Source organism: Guillardia theta, assembly GCF_000315625.1.
Source record: "Guillardia theta CCMP2712 unplaced genomic scaffold GUITHscaffold_85, whole genome shotgun sequence".
NCBI classification, from domain to species: Eukaryota; class Cryptophyceae; order Pyrenomonadales; family Geminigeraceae; genus Guillardia; species Guillardia theta.
In genome coordinates this window covers 126,180-151,220 of record NW_005434589.1, presented here as the reverse complement: position 1 = coordinate 151,220, position 25,041 = coordinate 126,180, and the positions used below count along the sequence as shown (strand labels likewise).

The window sequence follows — 25,041 nt, the reverse complement described above, 5'->3', positions numbered from 1 at the left end:
GGAATGAGGCATCTCGACGGCTTGAGCGTGGGGAAGGCGTGTCGGTGCTGTCGTTTCCGGAGGCAGAAGGAGAGATCCTCAGAAAGGTCGCGGAGACGATGATGCTGTAGGGCTTCGTCTAGGGTGCTTCGGCCTGACCATCGCATGAACAGGTTGACGGAAGGGAAGCTGGAGGGTTTGTCGACCCGCGATCGTGTTGATTGGAAGGTCCAGGCGCTGAAGAAAGGAGAGACGTGGCTCCTAGTCATCGACTGCAAGTCTCCCAGGGTTTCTTCTGACGCCTCGCTGCTCGAGCTGGCGGCCTCATCGTTGGCAGTGCTTCGCTGTCAGAGATGGGTAGAGCGAGTCATCATCGGCATGAGGGTCTGCCCTTTCACGCAGTCCGTCAGCGTAGCGGCCACGGGCTTATCCAAGGTAGTGCTTAGCTCCTTGTCGTTGCTGACTGTTGTCGGGCCTCAGGTCGGCATCGCTCCAGGTCCCATCGGTTATCCTGTCTGTCATGCCGATCACGTGGTACATGTCTTGTCTGCGCTGTGGAACACCATCTCCGATATGCTGGTACAAGAAACCCGCTGCGAGGTTCCTTGCTGATACTCTTCCAGTCCAAAGACCCGACAGAGCTCAGTACAGTCCTGCTCCTCACTCCTTGTTTCTCTCAAGACGACTTTCCTGTGAGTTGCTGCCCCTCCTATGCAGCTTCAGCTGACATCGCTCATGACAGAGATATGCGGCAGCTTCGCGAGTAATCTCGAATGCACTCCTTAGCTTGAAGGTCTCACCTTACCCTTCCCTTCTCTTCATCCTCCCTTGGTCCCCCAACCCTTCACCCTGGCCTCGGCTTTCCTCTCTACACCTCCCTTCCCTCTCATTCGCTCACTGTTGGTTAGGCGGAGAAAAATATTTCACTTGTCTTCTTCCATCCCTTCTACGAGAGAGAAGCAGTGTTCCCTGTCAACGACCCAACGTGAGAGCAAAGAAGTGGCTATTGGCGTTATGATCGAACATGTCGATTTGGCGTTATGATAGATCTTACTATCTTGCCGCAGACATGGTCATCTGCCCCCGGAGAACATGCTGCGATCTATGTTGCTCAACTTTTATGAGGTGACAGCTCTAGGCGCGTTGCTTGCGAGCCTTACGTGGCGGCGGCAACAGATTGAAGATGTCATGAATTTCGAGGACAACCTTCATCAGAATGATTTCTCGCGCCGATCTCCCATGCCCATGATCAACTTGCTGCGAACGGAGCAGGTGACACCTCCCTGTCCTCAGCCTCTCAGTTCTCTCCAGCCTCATGCCGGTCAAGTTCTGCTCGTTGAGCGCTTGGTAGGTTGAGCTCGCGGAGCAGCTCACGTCCGGAGCCAAGGTGTATTGCGCCAACGGTAATCGCGTGAATGCCTGAGAGCAGCCGCGTGGTCACTCACCGGGTTCGCAGCAAAGCGAATGGCTCAGGCTGACCGCACGGCTCTCCTCCGAGGCCTGGCGAGCGACATGGCAGCGCCGCAGCTCAGTCAAGACAAGGACAGGCCGTTCTGAGGTGCTACCGTAGGCGGGCCTACTAGCTAGTAGTTCAATCATGGCAGCCTGTATCGGTGACAGGCTCCCGGTGACAGGCTCCACCGAGCCGCGGCGGCGGCGGGCCGCCGCCGGCGGCCCGGGCCTTTTTCAAATGCCGGCGGGCACGCTTCTCTCTCTCTTTACTACCTTATCTCCTAGTGTCTCTCTTCATTGCACCCGCTCGTCAGGCATCTGAGAGTCTCCCCGGGTTATCAGAGTCTGTCACTCACTGCGGACATCTAACAGCCCTGCATGAAAATGATCTTTAACTGTGAACTTGACGCAGACGGTCTCATCGTATCTTGACTTGGCACTCTGCTGACATTCTCTTGAACTTGTCGGTTTGTGTTACTCTGTGACTTTCTTACTGAGACGTCCGATGTACCGTACCGTACAGAAACTCGGCCCGGAGTCGGAGGGACGATGGATCACATGCCAGCCGCGGCGTGCCAGTCAGATAGCCTGTAACGCCGAGTTAACCGTTGTCGGACATCCTAGCATACAGTCTATCTTGACTCAGTGATCTCTCGTCAGTGTGCTCCTCACTGTCAATTCTGGCTCACTGGCCCGTGCCGGTGGCACTGCCCGGCATGTAAGCCGCAACCGTGACTCAGCGCGTCACTGGCACGGTGGCAGCGGCTCGGAGCGGCTGGGTGACCGGTCGGACGCCTGGCCGACCCGTCACGCCGTAGGCTCGGGCCGCGTATGCCGGGCCGCCGGGCATCATAGGGCGGCCCGGTGGCCGGTCCCGCGGCCCGGAAGGCCCGGGAGACTCAGATGTAAACTTAAAAGAATGTTCTTGTATCTTAAAACTGTTTTTGCCTCTACAACAAATGTAGAGTGGGGGCCACCCCGGCTGTTTGACCACAGCACCCTTCCATAAACATATACCACCTTTCAGTCAATTTCAAGTAAGTAAGGTTTTAGTATGACTGATTCAAAGTACTAAAAAGGGGTAGAGGGGTTGCTTGTCATCCTTTACACCGTTTGATTTGACCTAGTTTTTTGACCAGTTGCATAGCCCCAATGCAAGTTGGCTTACATCTCGAAAACTAATGTGGTCTACCCGTACCTAATACAGACGGAAACCATGTGGGGGGTTATCGAAATATTGGTCTAATTGTATATTTTTCATGTTGATTTCCTAAAAGTTCAACACAAACGGTTTAATTTGAGGAAAATCGATCTCAATTGCTGCCGCCAACTATGAATTGTAATCATCACGCAATCCCGCGAATTCCCCAACTCATCTTTTATTCCCCAAGTTTGCAGGGAGAACCACCCCTACCAAGTCTTGCAGGAAACTTTACCACCCCATCTTGCCCTTTCTCAACCCGTTGCCTCTCAACCCAACCCCTCTCACAACAGTCCTCCTCTCACCACCGGTTACACACCCCACCCCTCCCACTACTTCAGCCCGACCCAATCCTACCCCACTCGTCGTCAGATCGAATCTGAACAACTACCCACCCTTTCATCTTTTTTTAACCCTCAACAATATTATATTGTTTTATTTGAAATAAACAGAATACAATTAAAACTTTTCACACATCCTGGAATTTCTATGGTGGTAGGGTCATCTGAAGCGGATGCGAGATCACAACTTTTCGCCAGGAATGTGCCTTAAATCCAACATATAACTGAGTACCCACCCCCCAATTGACGTGTAGAACTCTATAAATCCATCAGATATCCGACCCCTACAACCCCATAACCCTCAAGGAAATCAAATTGTTGTCCCTTCCGATCTATATATGAAAGTACCCACCCTCTGAACATGTTTCCTTGTCAAGGCCACCCCACTACCAGATGACCATCAAAGGCACACCTATTGGACAATTCAGAGGTGGGGGTTGGAAGATATGTGTTGGGGGGGGGGTCAACCCTGAGATTTTTCTATCTGAGGGTCTATACTCAAACTCGTACTCTTGCTTCTCTTCCCTAAGCTACAGAAAACACCCCTTTCATTCGGATATCCATTCGGACATACCTCAACCCAAAAAAAAAGTCACCCCACCCACCTATTTCCACAGATTTAAAACCTTACCTACAATATCTGCACCCCCACCCCCTATCAAAATCTTCCTACCCCGGTTCCAATGCTACCCACCACCCTAATTGAAGGGACCCCTTTCCGTACAGGGGTACTTCATCTCCCCCCAGTTGTGCCTCCTCCCCAAGTTTGGCTCACTCCTCCCCCATCTGTCTCTCCTCCCTCCGCTGTCTCTCGTGCGCTTCACCGCAGATCATTCGTGACCTTGATCTCAGTATCCCCCCTCCTGCGCCGCCTCCTCCATTCCTACCCGTCTAGTCCATCACTCAGATCGGTTTTTGGCCAGTGGTGCATCATTTGTCAGCATTGCAACCCATCAGCAGCCGTGAAAAAGCCATTGGGCGGCCTCAAGCGAAACAACACGCTTATTACGCTACATCCTCGATTCATCTTCCGTCTTCTGCTTTGATTTGGTCTTGGCTGTCTTGTTATTGATCAATCTATTCAGACATGCCTCTCTGTGTATACTATCATCATTCGTGTGTGCGATCGAGCAACACTGGAATGACCTCAGATTCTCAGCACGAGGTTGAGGATCAATGGAAGCAATCAGACTATTTCCAGACCAACGACCTCAGCTTTTCATTTCGTTCAGTGTTAGGAATGAATGAGACAAACCAGCTCATTCCCCAGATGGTGAAGAACAAGGCTTCTGCTTGAAAGAAAATGTGCTCTCTCAGACGATTATCAACCTGTCAATAATTTTTTTCACTCAGAGAGCGGCACGAAACTTTTTTTTGTTTTCTTATTCAACTGAAACACCTTCGAAATGTATTCTAAGTTGTAAACTTGGACTGTATCATCATCCTCCTCCTATTCATAAGTTGTGACACATTATTATTTCTGAAATGCACATAGAGAAATAAAAATGTAATTCAAATCGCCTTGGGAGGCTCTAGACTATTTGTTCTCATTCTGTGTTGGTAGATATCAACCTATCATATATGCAGATGTCAAGGTTGCAAGACTCAAGGTTTGTGTGATCAATCTCAAGGAACTACCAAGGACAGCGAGTTATTGCATGAGCTCAAAATCCTCTCATATCCTTTGCTTCTACGCCTCTTCCTCACCTACATCTCTGGAGCATAGAGATATTACCCTAGATATTCTCATTCAATGGATGAAAATCAGACTTCTACATTACTTGCAAGGATCATCAGCAGGCAGGAAGGAGATATCCCAGAGATGAACAGCAAGACAGGAAGGACAGGGAATACAAGAGACGTGTAGTGCTAAAGAAATGCATTACTCATGTCTAGATGCATCAGTTGCCTCCCTTGTTTCTCCCCGTTGCACCAGCTCAGGGAACCCACACAGGTCCCGTACCGTTGGTGTGTCCGACCTCTGCAATGACATCAGCTAGAGTAAAAGTTTTATGCTTTCTGGGGAGGCGAGGAGTGAAGAAGGGAGGAGCACTCACTGTTGTCAGGAACGGATTCGCACCAGATAGCTCCACAAGGATATCCGATGTTGAGAGGTCCGCCTGAACCCCTGTGAGAAATGGAGAATTCAAATTTTTGATCTACCCAGACGATTGTCGAGCACGAGCTGTTGGAGTCCTGGAGGCTAGGGAACGAGAAGCATGAGCGACAAAATCAAGGTGAAAGAGTATCACCTGAGCATACAAGCTCCTGCTAGAGAGTTCCGAGACCGGAATCAACGAGAAGTACATCTAACAAAAACAGATCAGAATTTCCGAATAAACGAAGGCAAGGAGCTCAGACAACGGGCTGTTCGATCAAGCAGGGCACGACTTGATATCAAGGCATCAACGGAGAGCCCAACCCACACATGCGAAGGATTGGGCTCAGCAAAATAGATGACATAAACGAATAAATCAAGAAGCAATTCGTTGAGTCAACGAAACACAGACGAAAATCAAGACAGGAAGAAATGAGAGACTCTGTGAAGGAAGAGGACGATATTCACGACTCTGGATGACGGAAGCAGGATAGAGCACTAGGGAGAAAGGAGAAGGTGCGGAGTGGGGTCAGACACAAGAAACTATTGATAAGGAGGAATTTGGAGAAGAGAAGGCGGGATAAAAGGGGACCGAGTGAAGTGAGGAGGTATTAGCAGATACAGTCAGGTGGCAGTGAGCAAAGAAGCAGGAGGCAAGGAGTTGGGAGCAAGCAGGAAAGGAGGCAAGGAGTTGGGAGCAAGCAGGCAAGGAGGCAAGGAGGCAAGGAAGAAGGATGCAAGGAGGAAGGAGGCAAGGAGGAAGGAGTTAGGAGGCAAAGGTTGGGAGGCAAGGAGTTAGGAGGAAGGAGTTGGGGATGAAGCACTAAGAAGACGGCAGGATGTGAACGAAAGTGACACAGGAATGGCAGAGCAAGGAAAGGGGGTACTTTGAACGGTAAAGAGGGGGTGGGGGTATAGCAACAGGCGAAGAGTCGGGACTCCCATTTGCACGGCCCGCCTCAGTCACAAGCATTACTTCAGGCCCGCCTCAAGACGCCACCCGTTGGCCATAGGCTTTCTGAGTCCACAGGAATTTAACTAGTACGGTAAAAGTCTGTATGGCCTCACAGTGTCCGACTAGGTTTGATGGCTCACATCCTATCTTGAGAAGCTTCCGAGTCGAGGAGGAGGACGTGGTTGAAGGGGAGGGAGCGAACTGACTGAGCGCTTCCGGACGATAAGCCCATACAAGTCGAAAAGAAATGTCTGTGTGCAAGGGGTGTCAAATGAGGATAGGTTAGCAGCGCCTCCGAGCTTGAGGAGGAGAACAATATATGGAGGACATTTGCAAACAGCATGTCGAGACCTTGAGGATCATTGCGAAGTCAGCAACAGCGTCGCGATCGATGGCTTCGAGGGTGTCCCTGCGGGGTTTCAGCCACTCAATGGAAACCGAAGCGAGGAACCTCGTCGTGTGCCAAAAGGGCGGGAAGGGCGAGGGTATCAGATGAAGGACAGGGACCTGAGGCGTTGGAGTCAGCGAGCTTAACGTGCAAGGCAGCAGCTTACCTTTCGCTTGAGGAAGGGAATGTGATCGTCTTGGATGGTCTCCCTGCTCCCGCTGCTCGCGAAGAAGGAGCTGGTTGGCGAGCCACCTCTCGCTCGCAGCAAGCTCTCCCGTCGTAAACTACAGGCAAGTTACTACTCCCCCGTCCCATGCCCATCAGCCCCCCCCCCCCCCCCCGGGTCCCTTCCTCTTCCACCAGCTGTTTCAATCGTCATCCCCTATCCTTTCCTCCTCGTCTTCTCCAAACCCTCTCGCATTACCTCTGCTCCACAAGTTGCAGCCGCTGAAACACAAGACTCGTCGACTTGTGATGTGAGACAAACGTGCTTCGCGATCCTCCAATGAGGTCCAGCAGGACCTGACCACATATCAGTCGCCAAGGAGAGCAAGCCTGATAGAGGAGTAGCCAACAGCATTGGTAGGTGATCGAGGGAGGATGAGAACTTACGAGGAGGCGCATCCCATCTAGCCTAGGTTTGCCGGGCCTGAAGCTGCAGGGAGGGGGTAAGAAAGGACCTCGCCCTTGTCAAGCCTTACGGGTCAAGCTGTCGCTCCCACGAGCTTGCGAGGTGCCGAGAACCTATTGCGAGTGGAAAGTCACTCCCCACTTCTCATGCTCTCCTCTCTGTGCATGCCGTCCTTTCCTGACCTTGCATGCCCACCCTCCCTTCCTGCATCCCCATCTCGCTCTTCCTCTTTCCCTTGACAATCGCTGGCGTTGCTCACCATAAAGCGAGTCGGTTGGGGTCCATCGCTTGAAGGATTCCTCGCCATCGAAAAAGATCATTCGCAAGCACGGCAGCGGCTCCAAGTTCACGTCCTCTGCTAACATTCTACGCTGCAGTTGTAAGCTTATGCTCTCAGCGACCTGACAACAATAAGATGGGAAGAAAATCGTTCGGTCGCTTCACCTCAAGCATGATCCCCATGGACGCCACTGAGTCCGAAGCCCCGAGAAAACTAGAAGAATCATCAGAACAACTTCAGCTGATACCCGAGCGAGACGTTCATCTCATCCCTCGCAATCGGCGAACATAATCAAACATCACATCTTATTCCCGAATCCTCCCCTCCCTTGTCAGTCTCATGGCGTCAAAGCATCGTAATCATGATCCACGTCCTTATGCCCTCGAGCAGCTGCTACTGTCAATGCTCACCGGAAGTCAGCGAAAAGTTTGGAGTCAAGATGAGCAGCGAGGTCGACGAGGCAGACGCCGCCTTTGGGGTTCAGCGACGCCACAATGTTGCACATGGGCCTCACACCCACAGGTGTGTGGGCGAGAAACCTGCGAGGGATGAGAAGCGATGAGACTCACTAGAGAGCTGCTGCACCTGTCTTCCTCCACAAACCATCCCAAAGTCTTGAAGAAGCCCGAGATGTAGCCGATCGTTCGATTCCATCCCTCATCTCCTGGAACTCTTGTGCCGAAGGAAAGGATCCTCTTGGTGTGGAAGTAGGCACTCTCCCCCGACTGCTTCCCCCACTTCATGCTCCTTACAAACTCAGCAAGACTTTGGTCGACAGGCTGCAGGCTCGAAAGTTGGCAGGCGATAAAGTCGGCGGGAGTATGGGAGAGGAAACAGGAGCATCGCAGGTCCCTTCGCCGCTTCAAGCGAGCAGCATCCGACGAGTTATGCGGTAGGTTGGAGCACAGAAGCTCCACGTTGCTGGTGCTGGTCAGCCAGCTTCCTCCTTTACCCTTGTCTGGGTGGTGTGAACCTCCTCCAAGTCGAGGAGCGGCATCAGTGAAGGAAGGTGCAATAGGGTTCACCCGGCTCAAACTCTCTGCAAGCAACTCCTGCTGTGTGCTCGGGGGTCGATCCTGAGAGACATTGCGCGATTGCGAGATCTCACGGCCCGCCGTGAACTCATCCATCCTGTCCTCTTGGACTGCTTGAGTCTGCACCTCCTTCAGCTTGTCTGCCGCGGGCCGTGACCAACCATTTGTTTTTTCGTTGTAGTTTTGAGCCGAACTCCCTGTTTCAGTTCTCAACTCTGAGATCACCTTGCTGCCATCACCTTCCGCTCCTTGCTCCTCACCTTGATAAAACCTCTTGCCAGGCTCGAAGACCCTGCGCCGACGAGCTGAGCTCAAGGAGGCAGAAACATCTGGTGAGTCGACATGGCTGGAATTCTTGCTGTGAACAGCAGCGCTCTCCGAATTTCCTTGCAAACTTCGAAATGCTGTGAGAAATTAGCATTACAACAAGAACCGAGAGAGCAATGGGAAAGAAGAAACAGAAAAGGACAAAAGAACCTAGAGCGAAATTTCACCTTCAGTCACGTTTTGAAGAGAGGATCTTTCAGCAGTTTCCATTGACGCGTTGAGTTGATGGAAGCTATGGAGAGCATATGAAGTTTTGTTTGACAGGATGAAATGAAGATGATCGTCATCACTTCGATGAAAGACAGATCTTGTCGATCTTGGCAGACTTTTGAAGTTGGAAGAGGATTCAGATTCACTCGAGTCTTGGGAGGGTTCGTTGCTTTCAGCTTTATGCTTAGAGATTGCATTCCAGATTACCATCTGCACTATGGTGACTACAGCTATGGTAGCCGCGGCCATTGCTGACCGCATGGCAGCGAGAGATCACAGAATCGTTTCTCGAAAGGAAACCTGTGCAATCTCCAGCTGCACAGCAACCAGCTGTCTCGAAGAAGTATCAAGATTCATATAAGTTTGCAAGAAAGAGGGAGAGAGAGAGGGAAAGAAAGGCAGTTTCTCGTCTCTCAGTTGTAGTACAGCTCAAGGCCCATCCCATCCTTAATCTCGTAATCTTCCAGAGTGATGTGATCTTTGAAGATGTTGTACCATTTCTGCAGCCTGATCTTCTCTGCGCGGGTGCCTGTCTGAGCAGCGATGAGCTTCTTGAGGTCTCCAATTGTGTCGTCGGGGTTGCACTTGACTCTGATCTTCTTTCCAAGACGATCGTTGCAGACCACCTCGATCATTCTGATAGTGAAGTGTTAGTTTGGTCCTGTGCTTCCTCCATGTCCCTTTGTCTCGTCTCTTCTAGAATTTTAATTCCTGATTATCTTTCAAAATTTTGATTCTTCCCACTCTCACTCGTTGGTTTACTCGCCCCTACATTGGATACCAATAGTTCTGGTTATCGACATATGTGTTGATCCTTATTTTCGTTCTCTGCTCTCTATCTTTCCTTCATTGCTCTCTCCTCCCATCTTCTTCGCTTCCTTCCCTCACTTGCCTTCCCCGCTTTGACCACCATATCTCCTTCCATCTCTTCTCACCCCCTCCCCTCCCCATCCCCCTCCCTCGCCGCCCCTGCCGCTCGATTGTGTGCATGATTTTTGACAGAGCACCCGAGGAATATGCTCGAATATTTTTTCAAATTCTCTTGAAAATCTCCATCATATTTTAACTCAAAGACTAAATTTTCGAAAACTCAAAACAAAACTGTTGGATGCATCAGGGTTGAAATATAGTCTCTTATCATTTCAAAAATGATAATGCATTATGAAACATTTCACCTGTATCCTAGGTCAACTTAAACTAAAAATCAAGGTGGTGGGGTGATAAAAGATGGGTACTTATTTAGCATGTTTGAAGGGGTGGTAGATATTTTGAGGATCGTTGAAACGGTAGGGGTACTGACTGGCGAAGGTTTGGCGATATCTCGGGGGGTAGGGTGGGGGGTCATGTGCGAAGGCTTTACTGACTTCATGTGCGAGAAAGAAAATTCCTGTGAGTGCTTCAAAATTGTGAAATTTTGTAAATATTTCTTCTAAATATCAAATATTGACCAAATATTTGTGTGAACTGAATTTAAAATGACCGAACACGATACCCTTTACAAAAATTAATCGCCAATCCCATTGGCCGCCGGATTGATGAGCACGGGCGGAAAGGGAGAGAAGAGGAGAGAGAAGAGGAAGAATGGAGGAGAAGAGAGGAAGAGGAGATGTACATAGAGTCGTCGAGTGAAGGCCAGCAATGAAAGAAGCAATGAGCAGGAGAACATATGTAAATGGACAGCAAAACACGAGAAAATTGGAAGAAGTTGTAGCTAGTGTGAACAGGCGATGGTAGAATGCTGATAAAATCAAATATCGAAGCAGCAGAAAGCCAATTTCATGCATTTCCAAAGAGATTCGGTATGATTCGACATGGTCTCATGAGTAAGAAGATCATGAGAATGAAAAGGCACGTGTGAGAAATCGAAGAGAAACGAAAGGAGGAGTATCTGATTGCGCCATGAAGCTTACATGAAGCTTGCCCTCATCTCTGTGTCAGAAAAGGGTGGTGAAAGAGGTCGGTGTAATGTGAATATGCAAATCTCGGGTCGTGGTAATGCATGCTTGCAAGATAAACTTGTTGACAAGAAAGGAAGAATTGGAGGTGTGCGAGTTGATTTCTTGTTTTAGATGGCAGCTGCAACAGAAGAAATCAAGAACCTGGTCGTCGGGCTGTATGAAGTTGGAGCAGTCAAGGTTGGATCTGCTGTCGCTTCGTCTTCTTCGTTGACACCTCAAGTCAGTTCGGCGAGTTCAAACTCAAGAGCGGCATCATGTCGCCTGTTTACTTCGACCTGAGAGTCACCGTCTCCTACCCAGCTCTCCTCCAGCAGATCGCGAAGCAGCTCTGGGAGATAAGCAAAGATGCACAGCACGATGTGACGTGGGCGAGTTTGCTTTTGCTCGTCTCACTCTCCTGCTCTCAGGTACTCTGCGGTGTACCTTACACCGCCCTTCCTTTCGCTACCGCAATGTCCATCATGAACGGGAAGCCAATGGTGGTGAGGAGGAAGGAGGCGAAGGACTATGGTACCAAGAAGATGGTTGAGGTGGGTGAAGTGCGTGGTAGGAAGAGGAGGAGCTGAGCAAGAGCAGGGAGTCTTCTCGCGCGGCTGCAAGTGTCTCGTGGTGGAGGATGTGGTGACGAGCGGCGCGAGCGTCATGGAGACGGTGAGGAGAAGAAGCTTGGGAGAAGCTGAAGCTCTCCTGCAGGCACGATCGCTGCGAGAGGAAGGCCTGGACGTGATAGACGCAGTCGTCCTGCTGGTGCCGCCAAGGCTGGGATGGTACACTGCTTATCGCTATGGCAGGATAGAGAGCAGGGAGGACCCGACAGGATCAAAGGGGAGGGCGTGACCCTTCGCTCGGTCTGCTTGCGGCAGAGGAGAGAAGGAGAGTCTGACATGGACCAGGTGCTGACAGTGAGCACCTTCATTGCGGTGCTGCAAGAGAAGAACCTCCTTGACGAGGCGACAGTGAGCAAGTTAGAATCATTTGCCCCACGCTCGTCACTCACCTTCCTCTCCTTCTCCCTCAGAGTCCGAGAGTTCGTCGCCGCCAACCGCTTTGAAAGCAGTGCCCCTGCTCCTGCTGCTCCCGTGAAGTCAGTCGCGAAGATGAGCTACGGCGAACGCGCAGGAATGGCCGACAGCAACATGGCAAAGGAGCTGCTGACGCTGATGGAGGTGAGGAATTGGCTAGATCAGAGCTGGAGGGTTTGGGCTTGAGGGCGGAGCATGGAGGTGGTAGAGGTGAAACTGGCTTCAGAGCAAGCAAACGAACTTGTCAGTGGCAGCTGATGTCAACACCTGTGCTGAGGTAACCTCCTTTACCTCCTCTAGACTCCTCTGGACCCCTCTTACGTCCTCTAGACTCCTCTGGACCCCTCTTACCTACTCTAGACTCCCATCAGCCGCTGTCAACCAGTTCTATGCAGGTGCTGCAGCTGGCAGAGGCGGTTGGCCCGCACATCTGCCTCTTCAAGACGCACGTGGACGTTCTCGCTGACTTCTCTCTCGCTTTCACCCTCGAGCTTCAGAAGATTGCAGACAAGCATAGGTCTCTCCCGCCTGCTTCTCCCTCACGTCCTACCCTAACCTGATGTTTCCTCGCCCGCTTTTTGCTCCCCATCCAAACGTGCTGCCTCATTCCGCCTTCTCAGTTTGTCGCAGGTTCCTCATCTTCGAGGATAGAAAGTTCGCTGACATTGGCAACACCGTGGCAATGCAGTATGGGGGGTAAGGTGGACCCTCGTCTTGGTGCCGGCATGACTGAAAGGCAGGGGCGTCTACCGCATTGCCGACTGGTCGCACATCACAAACGCTCATACCGTACCTGGACCAGGAATCATAGACGGCCTCGCTCAGGTCACTTCCTCTCCTCCCATCTCCCCGCCAACTCCTTTCTGTCATTCTCCTCCTATCCATCTCCCGCGAACTGAATTCAGTGCAGGTCGGCAAGCCCAAGGGACGGGGTCTGCTATTGCTGGGTCAGATGTCCTCCTCTGGGACACTAGCGGATGGCGAGTACACCAAGAAGACTGTAGAGATGGCCGTCGCGCGACGAGACTTTGTGAGCTGAACTGAGGAGAGGAGGGAGCGGAGGAACTTACCAGCGCCGCTCTATAGTGTATTGGTTTCATTTGCACCAGCCGGCTCAGCGAGGACCCGTCAATGATCCACATGACACCCGGTGGATACCCCAATCCAATCATCATCACCATCTCACCATCATCATCACCATCACCACCACCATCATCTTCTTCTTCACCATCATCTTCATCGTCGTCATCGTCATCATCACGCCGTTACTCGTAATCTGCTTTCCCGTCTACTTTTCTACCTCAAGTTTCATGATCCCGCTCACCTGCACACCTCCTAGCTGGCTCCTTTTCCTTATTTTCTTTTTTAGGCGTCCAATTGGAGGAGGGAACAGACTCGCTCGGCCAGCGCTACCTCACACCAGAGGTAGTCATCGGGTAGGACATTTTGTTCTTCTCTCTCCTACTCCCTCCACCATCAACCTTTGTCTCTTGACATCACCTCTGCTCGCTCTGATGGCCTACTCTGCCTCGCATTGTTCAGATTCAATCTCGCATTTCTCATCCCTTCTCTCCTCCGCTTGTACTTTCAGCTTCTGCCTTCTCACTCTCCTTGCTTCTTGCTCCAGTGAGAGGACCAGCGACGTCATCATAGTCGGGCGAGGCATCTACAAGGTGACCCTCCCGTTTCTCTCCGTCTCCTAAACATCCGCAGGCCTCTGATCCAGCAGCTGCTGCTCTGCAATACAAGCAACGAGGATGGGCAGGTAGGGACGAGGCTAAGAAAGGGGAAGGGAAAGGGCGGAGGAGAAGCAAGAGCGAACTCGGGGGGGGGGAGGAGGGGGACAAGGTTGTTCGAAGAAGCAGCAAGGGATGCGGGGTGAGCAGGAGTACATGTTTGCTGACGTTGAAGACAGCCTACACGACGAGGTTGGCGTAAGAAGAGACGAGCAAGCGTTTCACCTTTGGCTTCCCTAGTCGTGAGTGACATGGGTGGAGTCATTTTTCTGTTCAATAGTTTTATGAAGGGGTCTTGTTCTAACAGACTAGTTCCACCGCTACATACAATCACATCTTGAGAGAGAATAATTTACAAGAGCAAGATTGACAAGTTCCGCGTAAGAATACAAATTTCTATATGAAACATCTTCTGCGAGAAGGCGGGAAGAAGCGACACAAGTGCTATAAGCACTTCTTCTCGGAGGTGAGGGGCCACAACCCCTTCTTGATGATGTTCACATCATCAACGTCGTAGCTCCAGCTTAGTCTGAGTTTGCAGCGAGCTTGCTCGGCGTCGAGGGGGAGGCGGAGGGAGTTGGGCAAGGCCGACGAGAGCTGCAGCTCTAGCTTCTCGTCCATGAAGCAGCTCACGAGCTCCTGCGTCAAGGGAATACTTGCCTCTAACATGGTCACGTCCTGTCGCAACTGCTTCACGATAACCTGCGAGATCGTCAAGGTGACTCGACAACAAGGCTCAATCACCTGTATCTTGACTTCTGCAGGCAGGCAGGGCACGTTAAGTTGGCATATTTCATTCCAGAACGGTGCGGAAGAGTGTTCTTGCACAGCAGATCTCGCCTGGTGAAGCAGCGTCATCAATCACCAGATGAGCAATGGGCACCTCTCACCTCATAGGTTCCGCTGGAGAAACGAACGTAGGTATCCAAGAGAAAGTCCTTGGACTTGGGGAGCCCGGTGCATTCCTGGATGAGAAAATAGACCGAAGAAGGACGAGGCAGGTTCGGCAAGGGCTGATTCTCCTCAAGCGCGTGAAGATTTTGAATGTTAGAACTGAGCATGGGCTCCAGCCCCGAATGAGCAGCGGCAAGAGGAACGTACACGTCAAGATTTACAGACATCACGCCCAACTCGGCTGCACCGACGTGCACATGAAAGATTATGAGGAGGAGAGCAGGAGCAGGAGCAGGAGCAGGAGCAGAGCTGGTAGACTGTGAGCTCAATCGAAGCAGCTGGAACGACTTTTGCTGATCCAGTGCATTGAGAAACGCGAACGAAGGGGAAGGGGTGGATTCGACCAGGGGTATGGTGGTGTACTGACGAACGGGGGGTAGGGGTACATGCAGGGTTTTAATAGAGCTAGAGGACCCCTAATATTTAGAATCTAAGTTATGAAAAGGGGGGGTGGGGAGTGCTGGATGGGTGGTCGCTTTAAGCACCACCCTACCGTCAGATCGGCCCCCTTGAACCCCTTCCCTGCAGAAATCTCTGGAAATCTCCTTTGCGAAATAGCATGATTTGGACAATATCCCTGCAAAGTCACGAGGAATTGGTAACGAATTTTATCTGGAGATAGAATTTTGTCGTCGGAGTCTGACTCCGACCTCTTCGAAAGGACATAAAATCGCAATGATTTTTGTTTATTTATATTTTTTAAATATGAAAAGACGCGATATAGCATACAGTCAAATAAGTCCATCATCAGTTACAGCGCTTCACCAGTTATAACTGTTTGTATCGCCTCCATGGCTGCTCCTTGCATGGTTTCTCCTCCTCCCCTTGGTATGCATTCTTCCCCTCCTCATCCTCTCCCCATCCTCTCCTCTCCTCCCGGCTCTCGCCCTCCTCTCGCCCTCCCCTCGCCCTCCTCCTCATCCTCCTCCCCTCCTCCTCCCCTCCTCTCCCCCTGTTCTTCCCATCATCCCTACCCATTTCTCTCATCCTCATCCTCATCCTCATCCTCATCCTCATCCTCATCCTCATCCTCATCCTCATCCTCATCCTCATCCTCTCCTTATCTCGTCTTCTTGCTCTCCTCTCTGACCCTTTCCCTCTTCTCTGCTTCTCCTGAACTTCCTTCCCTCATCCCGACCCGCCATCCAAATCCATTGCTAACTGACCGATGTGATCGCAACTCAGTTAAGTTTGGGGGACAACAGTTGGCAGGATTAGGTTTGGTTCTCGCTGTCTTTTCTCTTCTCGCCGTTTGGCCTGTGCGACAGTGTGAGGGTCAAGCCTCCTCGACTCTCCTGATTGTCCTCGTACTGATCTTTAACTTAACTTTGAGTAAAGACAGTCATCTTCGACCATGACGAGCGCTGGCACTTGCAGGCCGGGGGGAGGCGACAAGAGAGGAGGAGGAAGAGTGAGAAGAGACGAAGAGGGTCAAGATGCTTGAGCATGATGAGCGGAAACAAGAATAGAAGAGAGAGGACAAGGGTCGCGATCGGTGGCTTGCACTTGCTCGTGTTCTGCTTTCCTGCTGGCGTACATCCCAGCCATCTCAAGCAGAGGTGGAACGAGGGCTTGATGTCTTTCTCCTTCAATGGCCTCAGCCTTCGCATCGATCAGAAAGTCGGTCGCTCGTGCGGGCCCCGCAGTCACTCCCCGTGGTGGCTCCAAGAGGATCTCCAAGAGACTTTTGACGGCACTGGGAGTGTAGTTTGGGATGGAAGTATATACCTGTGCGAGCTCTTGGGGAGAGGAGGGAGTGGAGGGCTGGATCCAAGTGGGCTGACCATTGTCGAGATAGGCAGCGGCACGGGAATGCTTGGCATCCTATGTTGGCTCTCGGGAGCAAAGCGCGTGATTGTCTGCGACGTTGCCGAGCAGCTGCCTCTGCTGCAGCACAATGTGGTTCTCAACGGAATTGAACCCTGCAAGGGGCTGAGCTGCACGAGAGAAGAGGAGAAGAGATGCCTTCATGTCAAAAAGTGCGAGTGGGGGGTCGAAGAAGATTGTGCAGAGATTGTGCGGGAAGGGAGGATAGACTTGATCCTGGCAGCAGATGTTGTCTACGGGCAGCCGCGCAGTGTCCTCATGAAGCTCTTGAACTCACTACGATGGCTGACATCTCATAAGGGAGGGCGGATAATGATGACGTGGAAAGAAAGAAGAGGGCCAGGTCACGAAAATGGTGAGCTGGAGAAGGAGGGTAAGGAGGAGGAGGAAGAAGAGGAGGCTGACGATGTCTTCCCAGACATGTGGTTCTTCAACGAGTGTCGTAAGTGGTTCGACTTGAAAGAACAGGTCAGTTTGCCCGCCTATTTTTTTCCCCCCTTCCTCTCGCTCCTAGTTCAACTTCTCCTGTTGGCTTCCCCTCCTTGCACGTTCGACTCTCTCTGCCTCCCTCATCTTTCCTCTCTCTCCTCCCTTGCCACTCCATGTCCCCTTCCCATCCATCTGACCATCCGGCCTCCTTCGCTCCTCTGATCCAGCGCCTCCCTACTCCCTTTGTCACTGTCCGAGTTCTCCCTTCCGCAACTGATGGCCGTGTAGAGGATCAGCGGGAAGGACGAGGAAGTGAAACTGATAGAGATGACAACACGAACTTCAGAGTTTCACGTTTTATGAATTCAAACTACTACTACACCTTCCTCGCATATCAATTTGTGTTTACAACTGATTCTCCTCCTTTACTTCCTCTCTTGCCTTTTGTATCCCCAGCTCCCTTCGCTCTGTCCCTCTCATATTCATCATTGCAGGGTCTTGATACTTGTAGTGCAGCTCTTGCAAGGGCAGATGCGGAACCCTTCAGCAGACGACTCGCATGTTATCTTGTCCCTTCTCGTCTCCGGCACCACCACACAGTCGCACTTCCTTCCCCATGGCTTCCAGCACAGCGGTGCCACGTCGAGCTCAGGCACCTCCAATCCCAGCCAGTCGTTGCACTCGTAGCGTAGGTAGCGCCACACCAGCTCCGTCTCCCCAGCTGCCTCTCTCAGCAGCCCCACGTCGCATGTTCTCCCTCCCCGTTCGCACACGCTCGAGCAAGACTCACCGAGGAGCGAAACATTCCATACGCTACTGCACACAGTCTGCTCCTCCTGCGCTGGTGCTGGTGCCCTGCACTCGTCAAGTGAGGTCGCGCGCGTCTCGTTGGAAAGCCTTTCGCTGCCGCAGTCAAAGCACGCAGAAGCTCCCGAGAAGTTGGAGAAGAAGCCTCGGCCGCAAGCCTGACAAGACGAGGAGCCTTGCAGAGAGAAGGAGCCTGGAAGGCAAGCAGAGCACGAGGACCAATTGGAGAGAAAGAGACCTGCAGGGCAGGGATAGCAGATGGAGTTGAGAAGGAAGGCACCAGGAGGGCAGGAGAGGCAGGTGGATTGTCCTGATGTGTTGGTGAAGGTGCCTTGCGGGCACTCACGACATGCGGACTGAGAAGCGTTAGAGTAGAGGCCGGGAGGACAGGCAAGGCAGCTGCTAGAGCCATTGCTGAAGGTTCCCGGGGAGCAGGGCAGGCACTGCATCTCATCCTGAGGGTCTGGCGAGAAGCCTGGAAGGCAACCACGCGTCTGGTTCGCAGCTGTGGGAGCAGCACAGGAGGAGCATGCGGTCGCGCCAGTGAGATTGGAACAAGTGGGAACGGGGCAGACGTCACAGGCTGCATCGCCTGAGACGTTCTTGAAGGTTCCAGGAGGGCAGGCAATGCAGCGACTCAGATTTGAGTGAAGGAAGAAGCCGGGGGCGCAAACGCAGGCGCTGCTTCCTCGCATCGACGTCTGCCCCTCTCCACATGCCTGACACTCCACACTGGCCGGGCTGCTCGAGAAAGTTCCGTTGGGACAGAGGGAGCAGGAGAGAGAGCCCCAAGCGGAAGCGAAGGCCCCCGGCTCGCAGGGGCTGCATGAGATCGCCCCCGACTGATTCGAGAACGTGCCCGGCTCGCACAGTGAACAGTTGCTGCTGCCCTTCCATGAGCTGAACTCGCCCGGACCACATAGCGAGCAAGTCGTACTCGCACTCTCCCCAGCAAATGAGCCAGCAGAGCAGCTGGAGCAAACATCGTTCTCTCCCTTCATTTTGTACTTGCCAGGGTTGCAGGACTTGCATGAGCCGAAGACGAATTCATACCCTCCCCGGCACACGCAGAAGCGCCTGGATTCATCAGCAGTCGCGCTAGCGTCGCATTCGGAGCAGTCCAAAATAGCACCTCCTGTGGAGATCTTGCCGGGAGGGCAGGGGACGATGGAGTAGGAGAAGCTGAGGCAGGGACATACCCTCTTGGTCTTGGCATACCATGTGTTTCTCCGCGCCCCCACGTTGTCGGCAGCGCATGAGGAGCCCGGAGCTAAAACGCACTCGTCACACACCATTTCTCCTTGCACACTAGCGCGCGGGTTGTAGCAGTAGGGAGCCGCGGCTATGGGATATGGGGAGGAGAAGGTTGTCTGGCAGCGGATTCCGAGGACTTGTGTAAAGTTCATCATCTGCACAAGCTCGGATTCTACGCAAGTCGCTGCAGCCCTGCCGCAAGCAGCGTCGCAAGATTCTTCAGCTTGAGCGAGGAGCCATGTCATGGAGGAGTTCTTCCTCCTCGCATAAAATCCCGCATCTGCACAGCACTCGCAGGCAGCTGTCCCCATGGCGCAGGTGCTACACGAACAGTTCAAACAGCTCGAGGCCCCGAACGTGACGACACCTGAGGCTGATGAGCACTCACTGCACGCTGAGCTGGCATAGTGCTCCGAAAACTTTCCGCTCGGGCAGTAAGCACACTGACTGCTTCCGTAGTTTTCCTTGTACATGCCCGGTGAACATGCGAGACAACTATCTTCTCCTCCACTGTAGCCAGGCAGGCAGGAGCAGTTGGAGGAGGAGGTCGCCCCAGGCATGAGAGAGCCGCTGAAAGGGATGGAGCAATTGGAGCAGATGGAAGCAGCAGAGGTATTGGAGTACTTCCCCGAGGGACAGGCAAGGCATGATCCGTTGTCGTCGCTGGCATTCAGTAAGGGACAAGTTGGACACATACTGTTAGCGTCTGGAAGCGCGAAGAAGCCAGGCGAGCAGCGAGTACAACGATGCTGCGACACACGAGCATATCCAGGCGGACAAGCGCAATTGAACTGCGAGTTGTTCCAGTCTATTGTCATGTTAGGGGTGCAAGCAACGCACAAGCCGTTGAGCATGTTGTATCCAGCATCACAGAGACAGGCAGTCCGTGCAGAGTCTGATCGAGAATTGGAGGGACAGGGTCGACACGTCTTGTTACTTGTCTGCTCGTCCTGGAAGAAGCCCTCTGGACATGCCACGCACCCAGTATTGCTCTGACTGCAGTTGCCCCTGAAGAAGGTGCCGGGGGGACACTGACTGCACAGCTCACACGTGCCACTCTGACCCCCCCCTTCTCCACAGCCAACAAGATAGGATCCCTCAGCACATGCAGAAGCCTTAAGGGAGCAAGGCTTGCATGCCCCTGCTCCATGTAGAACCCTGGTCGGCACTCGCAAATGGACCGGTACTGTAAGCCAGCACAGGCGTCTCTCCTGGAAAGCAGCATGTTGGACAAGCATTGGTCAGTGAGGGCGCAGGAAGAGGTGAAGGGCACGACGGCAGCGCGGCTGAGGGGGCAGAAGCTCGTCGCCCATAGCGCCATCACCAGGAGCGACAGTGGCGGCATTAGTGGCCGAAGGTCATCAGTGAGCCCTCACAACGCCCGCCTCAGTTCGTATCCCGGCAGCCTCGCTGCCTGCAGTCACTGCAGGCTCTTCCTCCGAGCCTGGCACGGTCACGGTCAGGGCCGCAGCAGCCTCGGAGTGACTCCGGGCCGGGCAGTCCGCCCCATAAGTAGGGAGCGGCCGGGCTCACGGCGATCACTGCCGAGGCTAAGTTACTTGTAGAACCAAAGAGCGTCCGAACTTGGAAGTAGAACCAAAGCGCGTCTCGAGTCTTATCTCTTCATTACTACCGGGTTCTGTCATCATTAATGATCATGTCAATGTTGAATACAACACCTTCACGCTAGAAATGAAATGAAGATTGATCTCAAACTATCTACATGCACCTCGTGTAAGACAACATCTAGATGGAGTGTTGAGTGAATAAAATTGACATGCCTGAACAAAATTGACACTGAAGCTCAGCTAGTCAAGCTCAAGTATAGACCGCTTGCCAACACAATGGAAAGTTGTGGAAGACAAGTTGTTTTTGAAATTAATTTATTTGGTCTTAAATCATAAACAAGTGAGTACGGTGTAGGATTATTTCAGGTTAGTTTAGAATCCCTCGCCCTCCTCCTCCTCTTCGAACTCTCCCTCTTCCTCAGCAGTGGCATCCTGGTACTGCTGGTACTCCGAGACAAGATCGTTCATGTTGGACTCGGCCTCAGTGAACTCCATCTCATCCATACCCTCACCAGTGTACCAATGCAAGAATGCCTTGCGACGGAACATTCCAGTGAATTGTTCGGAAACACGCTTGAACATCTCCTGGATGGCAGTAGAGTTGCCAATGAAGTTGACAGCCATCTTCAAACCCTTGGGGGGGATATCGCAAACAGAGGCCTTGACATTGTTGGGGATCCACTCGACGAAGTAGGAGGAGTTCTTATTCTGCACGTTGAGCATCTGCTCATCAACCTCCTTGGTCGACATACGTCCACGGAACATGGCAGCGCAAGTGAGGTAGCGTCCATGGCGAGGATCGGCAGCGCACATCATGTTCTTGGCATCAAACATTTGCTGAGTGAGCTCGGGAACCGTCAACGCACGATACTGCTGAGAGCCGCGGCTAGTAAGTGGAGCGAATCCAACCATGAAGAAGTGAAGACGAGGGAAGGGAACAATGTTAACAGCCAGCTTGCGGAGATCCGAGTTGAGCTGACCAGGGAAACGGAGAGAGCAGGTGACTCCAGACATAACTGCTGACACCAAATGGTTCAAGTCTCCAAAGGTGGGTGTGGTCAACTTGAGAGTACGGAAGCAGATATCGTACAAAGCCTCGTTGTCAATACAGAAGCACTCATCCGCATTCTCAACAAGCTGATGGACTGACAAGGTGGCGTTGTACGGCTCAACAACAGTATCCGAAACCTTGGGGGAAGGAACGACGGAGAAAGTAAGCATGATACGATCCGGGTACTCCTCACGAATCTTGGAGATCAAAAGAGTTCCCATACCAGCTCCAGTTCCTCCACCGAGCGAATGGGAGATTTGGAATCCCTGGAGGCAATCGCAGGACTCTGCCTCCTTCCTCACAACGTCAAGAACGGAGTCAATGAGCTCTGCTCCCTCAGTGTAGTGTCCCTTGGCCCAGTTGTTTCCGGCTCCGGTCTGCCCAAAGACAAAGTTGTCTGGGCGGAAGATCTGTCCATAAGGTCCAGCGCGAACAGAGTCCATAGTTCCAGGCTCAAGATCCATGAGCACCGCTCTTGGCACATAACGGCCACCAGTGGCCTCGTTGTAGTACACGTTGATGCGTTCGAGCTGGAGATCAGAATCACCATGATAAGTACCGGTGGGATCGACACCTAAAGATTTGTTACGAGGGAAAATTACTTTCAAAGAAGAATGTCACCATGCTCATCGGAGATGACTTCCCAAAACTTGGCACCAATCTGGTTACCACACTGTCCTCCTTGGATATGAACGATTTCACGCATTGCAAGAAATTACGATGTGAACAAGACTGCAGAACATTTCAGCTTTTGTTGTGGGCAATTGTTTCAGGGATGAAGAAAATAAAAACACAGAAGTTCATGCAGAAATAATCACAGGAGAGGAGGATAGAGGAAGGAAGCGCTGCAGCGAGCATGATACGCGTGCCATAGTCACCTGCTCGACTCGCTTTCTCTGCCCCTCCCGCGCCCGCCGTTCAAACCAACCTCTCCCTACCCCACCCCACTAAATTCAAACTACCCTACCTAATGGAACTTGTGTTTCTTGGACCCTACCCCCAAATCTCCTAATTTGGTCCCTACCATGCAGATGTAAGAAACCTGACTACACCCATGATAAGAAACTATATAGCACGGGTAAATACAAGAGAGGTGATACCACCGGTACTGAGAAATTCAAATGACCCTACCTCGAATCATTTACACCCCACCTCAACAAAATGAAGGACCCACCCCAAGGAAAGTCGTTTCGGTTAGCGGCGCCAGGAACACAAAGACACCCCCACCCCCATTCTGATAGGCATAATCAAAGTACCCAAAGCTCAAGAAGGATTTAAGGTCAAAAGAACCGGTATTAGATACAACCTACCCATGACTTGTCCTCCAGCCGTTTGAATTCAGCAGTTGAGACCACCCCACTTATTTCCACGACAACCTTGAGAGACTTAACCCTACCCTGAGACCTGAAATTCAAATTTCTGATTTCTCTACCCCACCAGGGGATGATGAAGTTTTCTTATTACCCCTCTTAATTCCACAATTCTTTCTAAGAAGAAAGGGGTATGTAAAGGAGAGATTTATCTGTACCGGTATTTTTTGCACACCCCACCATCCGAGGTCTTTTGCATGATGTACCCCACCCACTTGCTGCCGTCCGTTTGATGAACTGAAGAAAAACCAAAAAAAAAGTGAAGGGATGGTGCGATTCGCACTACCCCATTCTGGCCCAAGGAATCATGGTTTGTAACAGGTAGGGTCTAAACGTTCTTCCCGCCTGTTTGATATTTGAACATGAATGGAATATTCCAATATACTTCGGAAAAGTTCAAATTTTGGTGATCCATCCTAGCCAATTTCTGGTCAACAGCATACTTCCGAACTTCTTTCATACTTCCGAACTTCTTTCATGGCTATCGTTCCGGTTACTCAAAGTTCAAAATCAGTGAGTACGGCGAGGCCAATCATCAGGACCGTCCGGCGGGCCGGGCCCGACACTCGCCGGGGCCCGGAATGATGAGCCACAGCGGTCTTCTTTATATTCAATAATAATCGAATCAACCTCCACCTCACTGGCCAGAATCTGTTTAACCCAAGATCCACCAAAGACTAACTCTCAGTACACCTGAGATCCTTACACCAACCTTATTCACCTCAACGATACACAGCTGTGCAGTCTCTAACACCTTTACTGAGGACAAACACATTGGTCATGAATGGTGGACATCATTGGGTGGAAAATTTGGATTGAGAAAGTCAGATGGGTGACAATTGAAATCGATGGGATTTGAAGCACACTGACTGATGGGATGGATGACGAGATGATCAGAAAGGTGTCTGGGGAGTCTGACTGATCAGAGGGGGAGCCTGACGAACAAGTCCAGTGCGGCACAGTCGAGTTCAGGTGGTGGAGGAGTGTTGAGGGTACTGACGAGGTTTCTATGAAGGAGAGTGTGTAGGTAAAAGATGGATGGAGAAGGATCTAGGAGCCTGAGCAAGAAGCAGCTTGGAGCCTGAGTCACCGGGCGCCGGACGCACAGCGGCGGTCGCCGCTTGTGAGTAGTACAGTCGCCCGGCCGCAGTTTCCGATCATGGCAACCGTTGCCCGGCTGTATGGCCCTCGGCGGCTCATCCGATGATCGGCTGGGATCAATCAGTGCCAGTGACCGTCGCCTGATCCGGCCGGTCTCTGCACTACATTGCCGCCTTGAAACTTGACACGTAAGTCGTCTTGGTTTACAGAGAGTTTTTGCCAAGTTAACTCGCCGGGGGCCGCGGCGCTATCTGACTGGCACGGCTCAGGGGCATACGATCCGGCTGGCATCATGTTGAAGCCCCGCAGTCGGAACTTCGGAGCGGCCCTCGGCGCCGCGCCGGCCGGAGTCAGCGCCGCGACTCGAGCCGCCGCGGCGGCCCTGAAAAGGCGTGACCGTCCGACACCGGGCAGCCCCGCGATAACCAAACCCCTATGATCCTGCCGACTGCTGTCCCCCAAACTTGAACCGTCAAGTTGAGTAACTGATACCGGGCCTTCACTTAACTGCGCGCAGAACCATTCCCCCGCACAATTGCAGCGATGAGTCCGACGTGAACCATCTGAGTTAACTGTCACGTCACTTAAAGACCCGATAGGGCCACGCCGGGTAACCGCGTCGTGGCAGCCTGGGCCCGGCGCCGCGCTCCGAGGCTCCGGCGAGCCTCGGAGTGAAAATTGAATCAGTTGGAAGGCGGGGCCGGGGCAGCCGGGGAGGGTCGGAGCCCACGGTGGGCCCGCTGCACCGGCCCTGAGTGCGACGATGGCAGGAGAGGTGGCAGCGCAGAGCCATGCGGGGAGGGTGTACGCGGCATGCAAACAAGTGAGCGAGCTGTCTTGTCGGCTTCGAAGCTGTGTGATGTCTTGTGTTTCTCTGCCTCCATCCCTGCACTCCCAGCTGTCGTGCCCTATCACCTGGTGTGAATGTCTCATCTGCCTTACATCGATTGCAGATTCCAACAGGGAAGGTCTCGACGTATGGGAGGATAGCTCAGTTCCTTGGCTCCAGCCCTAGAGCGGTTGGACAGGTTAGTCACAAGGAACCTCCATGTGTGTGTGTGTGTGGTT

General features: G+C 52.3%; 9 protein-coding genes across 9 annotated transcripts; 4 read left to right on the top strand and 5 right to left on the bottom strand.

Moving 5' to 3' along the window:
• Positions 1–98: 98 nt before the first annotated feature.
• Positions 99–1,536, top strand: GUITHDRAFT_115501 (hypothetical protein; the record flags this gene model as incomplete). The annotated part of the gene is made up of 10 exons (XM_005825282.1): positions 99–106; positions 153–414; positions 460–558; positions 603–671; positions 722–772; positions 888–964; positions 1,047–1,104; positions 1,156–1,251; positions 1,331–1,382; positions 1,436–1,536. 10 exons carry the CDS (start codon positions 99–101, stop codon positions 1,534–1,536), a joined length of 873 nt encoding a protein of 290 aa, XP_005825339.1.
• A 2,201-nt stretch (positions 1,537–3,737) lies between these two features.
• Positions 3,738–4,487, top strand: GUITHDRAFT_154733 (hypothetical protein). Its single transcript, XM_005825281.1, has one exon. It carries the CDS (start codon positions 4,061–4,063, stop codon positions 4,268–4,270), a length of 210 nt encoding a protein of 69 aa, XP_005825338.1. The 5' UTR covers positions 3,738–4,060; the 3' UTR covers positions 4,271–4,487.
• A 1,624-nt stretch (positions 4,488–6,111) lies between these two features.
• Positions 6,112–7,393, bottom strand: GUITHDRAFT_154732 (hypothetical protein). Its single transcript, XM_005825280.1, has 8 exons — positions 7,305–7,393; positions 7,116–7,158; positions 7,027–7,069; positions 6,839–6,936; positions 6,581–6,698; positions 6,478–6,533; positions 6,378–6,435; positions 6,112–6,277 (listed from the first exon to the last, which is right to left on the bottom strand). Exons 1-8 carry the CDS (start codon positions 7,363–7,365, stop codon positions 6,170–6,172), a joined length of 585 nt encoding a protein of 194 aa, XP_005825337.1. The 5' UTR covers positions 7,366–7,393; the 3' UTR covers positions 6,112–6,169.
• A 1,300-nt stretch (positions 7,394–8,693) lies between these two features.
• GUITHDRAFT_154731 (hypothetical protein) lies at positions 8,694–9,534 on the bottom strand (the record flags this gene model as incomplete). Its single annotated transcript, XM_005825279.1, has 2 exons — positions 8,694–8,763; positions 8,854–9,534. One exon carries the CDS (start codon positions 9,529–9,531, stop codon positions 9,310–9,312), a length of 222 nt encoding a protein of 73 aa, XP_005825336.1. The 3' UTR covers positions 8,694–8,763; positions 8,854–9,309.
• Positions 9,535–10,965: 1,431 nt separating this feature from the next.
• Positions 10,966–13,814, top strand: GUITHDRAFT_77246 (hypothetical protein; the record flags this gene model as incomplete). Its single annotated transcript, XM_005825278.1, has 16 exons — positions 10,966–11,031; positions 11,079–11,213; positions 11,262–11,384; positions 11,431–11,505; positions 11,548–11,601; positions 11,646–11,810; positions 11,940–12,020; positions 12,103–12,153; positions 12,272–12,393; positions 12,507–12,572; positions 12,617–12,701; positions 12,787–12,906; positions 12,963–13,026; positions 13,246–13,312; positions 13,504–13,549; positions 13,590–13,814. The coding sequence occupies 16 exons, from the start codon at positions 10,966–10,968 to the stop codon at positions 13,812–13,814; spliced, it is 1,545 nt and encodes a 514-aa protein (XP_005825335.1).
• Positions 13,815–14,056: 242 nt separating this feature from the next.
• GUITHDRAFT_144290 (hypothetical protein) lies at positions 14,057–14,733 on the bottom strand (the record flags this gene model as incomplete). Its single annotated transcript, XM_005825277.1, has 3 exons — positions 14,057–14,314; positions 14,357–14,452; positions 14,503–14,733. The coding sequence occupies 3 exons, from the start codon at positions 14,731–14,733 to the stop codon at positions 14,057–14,059; spliced, it is 585 nt and encodes a 194-aa protein (XP_005825334.1).
• Positions 14,734–16,012: 1,279 nt separating this feature from the next.
• On the top strand, positions 16,013–17,185 carry GUITHDRAFT_115496 (hypothetical protein; the record flags this gene model as incomplete). The annotated part of the gene is made up of 3 exons (XM_005825276.1): positions 16,013–16,766; positions 16,812–16,861; positions 17,111–17,185. The coding sequence occupies 3 exons, from the start codon at positions 16,013–16,015 to the stop codon at positions 17,183–17,185; spliced, it is 879 nt and encodes a 292-aa protein (XP_005825333.1).
• A 617-nt stretch (positions 17,186–17,802) lies between these two features.
• GUITHDRAFT_58694 (hypothetical protein) lies at positions 17,803–19,539 on the bottom strand (the record flags this gene model as incomplete). The annotated part of the gene is made up of 3 exons (XM_005825275.1): positions 17,803–18,078; positions 18,304–18,636; positions 19,246–19,539. Coding segments are annotated over 3 exons (903 nt in total), but the record flags the coding sequence as incomplete, so codon positions are not given.
• A 1,217-nt stretch (positions 19,540–20,756) lies between these two features.
• Positions 20,757–22,238, bottom strand: GUITHDRAFT_96974 (hypothetical protein). Its single transcript, XM_005825274.1, has 2 exons — positions 22,124–22,238; positions 20,757–22,076 (listed from the first exon to the last, which is right to left on the bottom strand). Exons 1-2 carry the CDS (start codon positions 22,206–22,208, stop codon positions 20,824–20,826), a joined length of 1,338 nt encoding a protein of 445 aa, XP_005825331.1. The 5' UTR covers positions 22,209–22,238; the 3' UTR covers positions 20,757–20,823.
• Positions 22,239–25,041: the final 2,803 nt, after the last annotated feature.

Bases quoted from the DNA above. Each gene is read 5' to 3' on its own strand.
- GUITHDRAFT_154733 (XM_005825281.1), top strand. From the start codon at position 4,061: ATGCCTCTCTGTGTATACTATCATCATTCGTGTGTGCGATCGAGCAAC.
- GUITHDRAFT_154732 (XM_005825280.1), bottom strand. From the start codon at position 7,365: ATGATCTTTTTCGATGGCGAGGAATCCTTCAAGCGATGGACCCCAACC. The intron at 7,070-7,115 runs GTAAGGCTTGAC...CCCTCCCTGCAG, and splicing joins TGGGAGCGACAGCTTGACCC to CTTCAGGCCCGGCAAACCTA. The intron at 6,436-6,477 runs GTTCCTCGCTTC...GAAACCCCGCAG, and splicing joins CCCTTTTGGCACACGACGAG to GGACACCCTCGAAGCCATCG.
- GUITHDRAFT_96974 (XM_005825274.1), bottom strand. From the start codon at position 22,208: ATGCGTGAAATCGTTCATATCCAAGGAGGACAGTGTGGTAACCAGATT. The intron at 22,077-22,123 runs GTGACATTCTTC...ACAAATCTTTAG, and splicing joins AGTCATCTCCGATGAGCATG to GTGTCGATCCCACCGGTACT.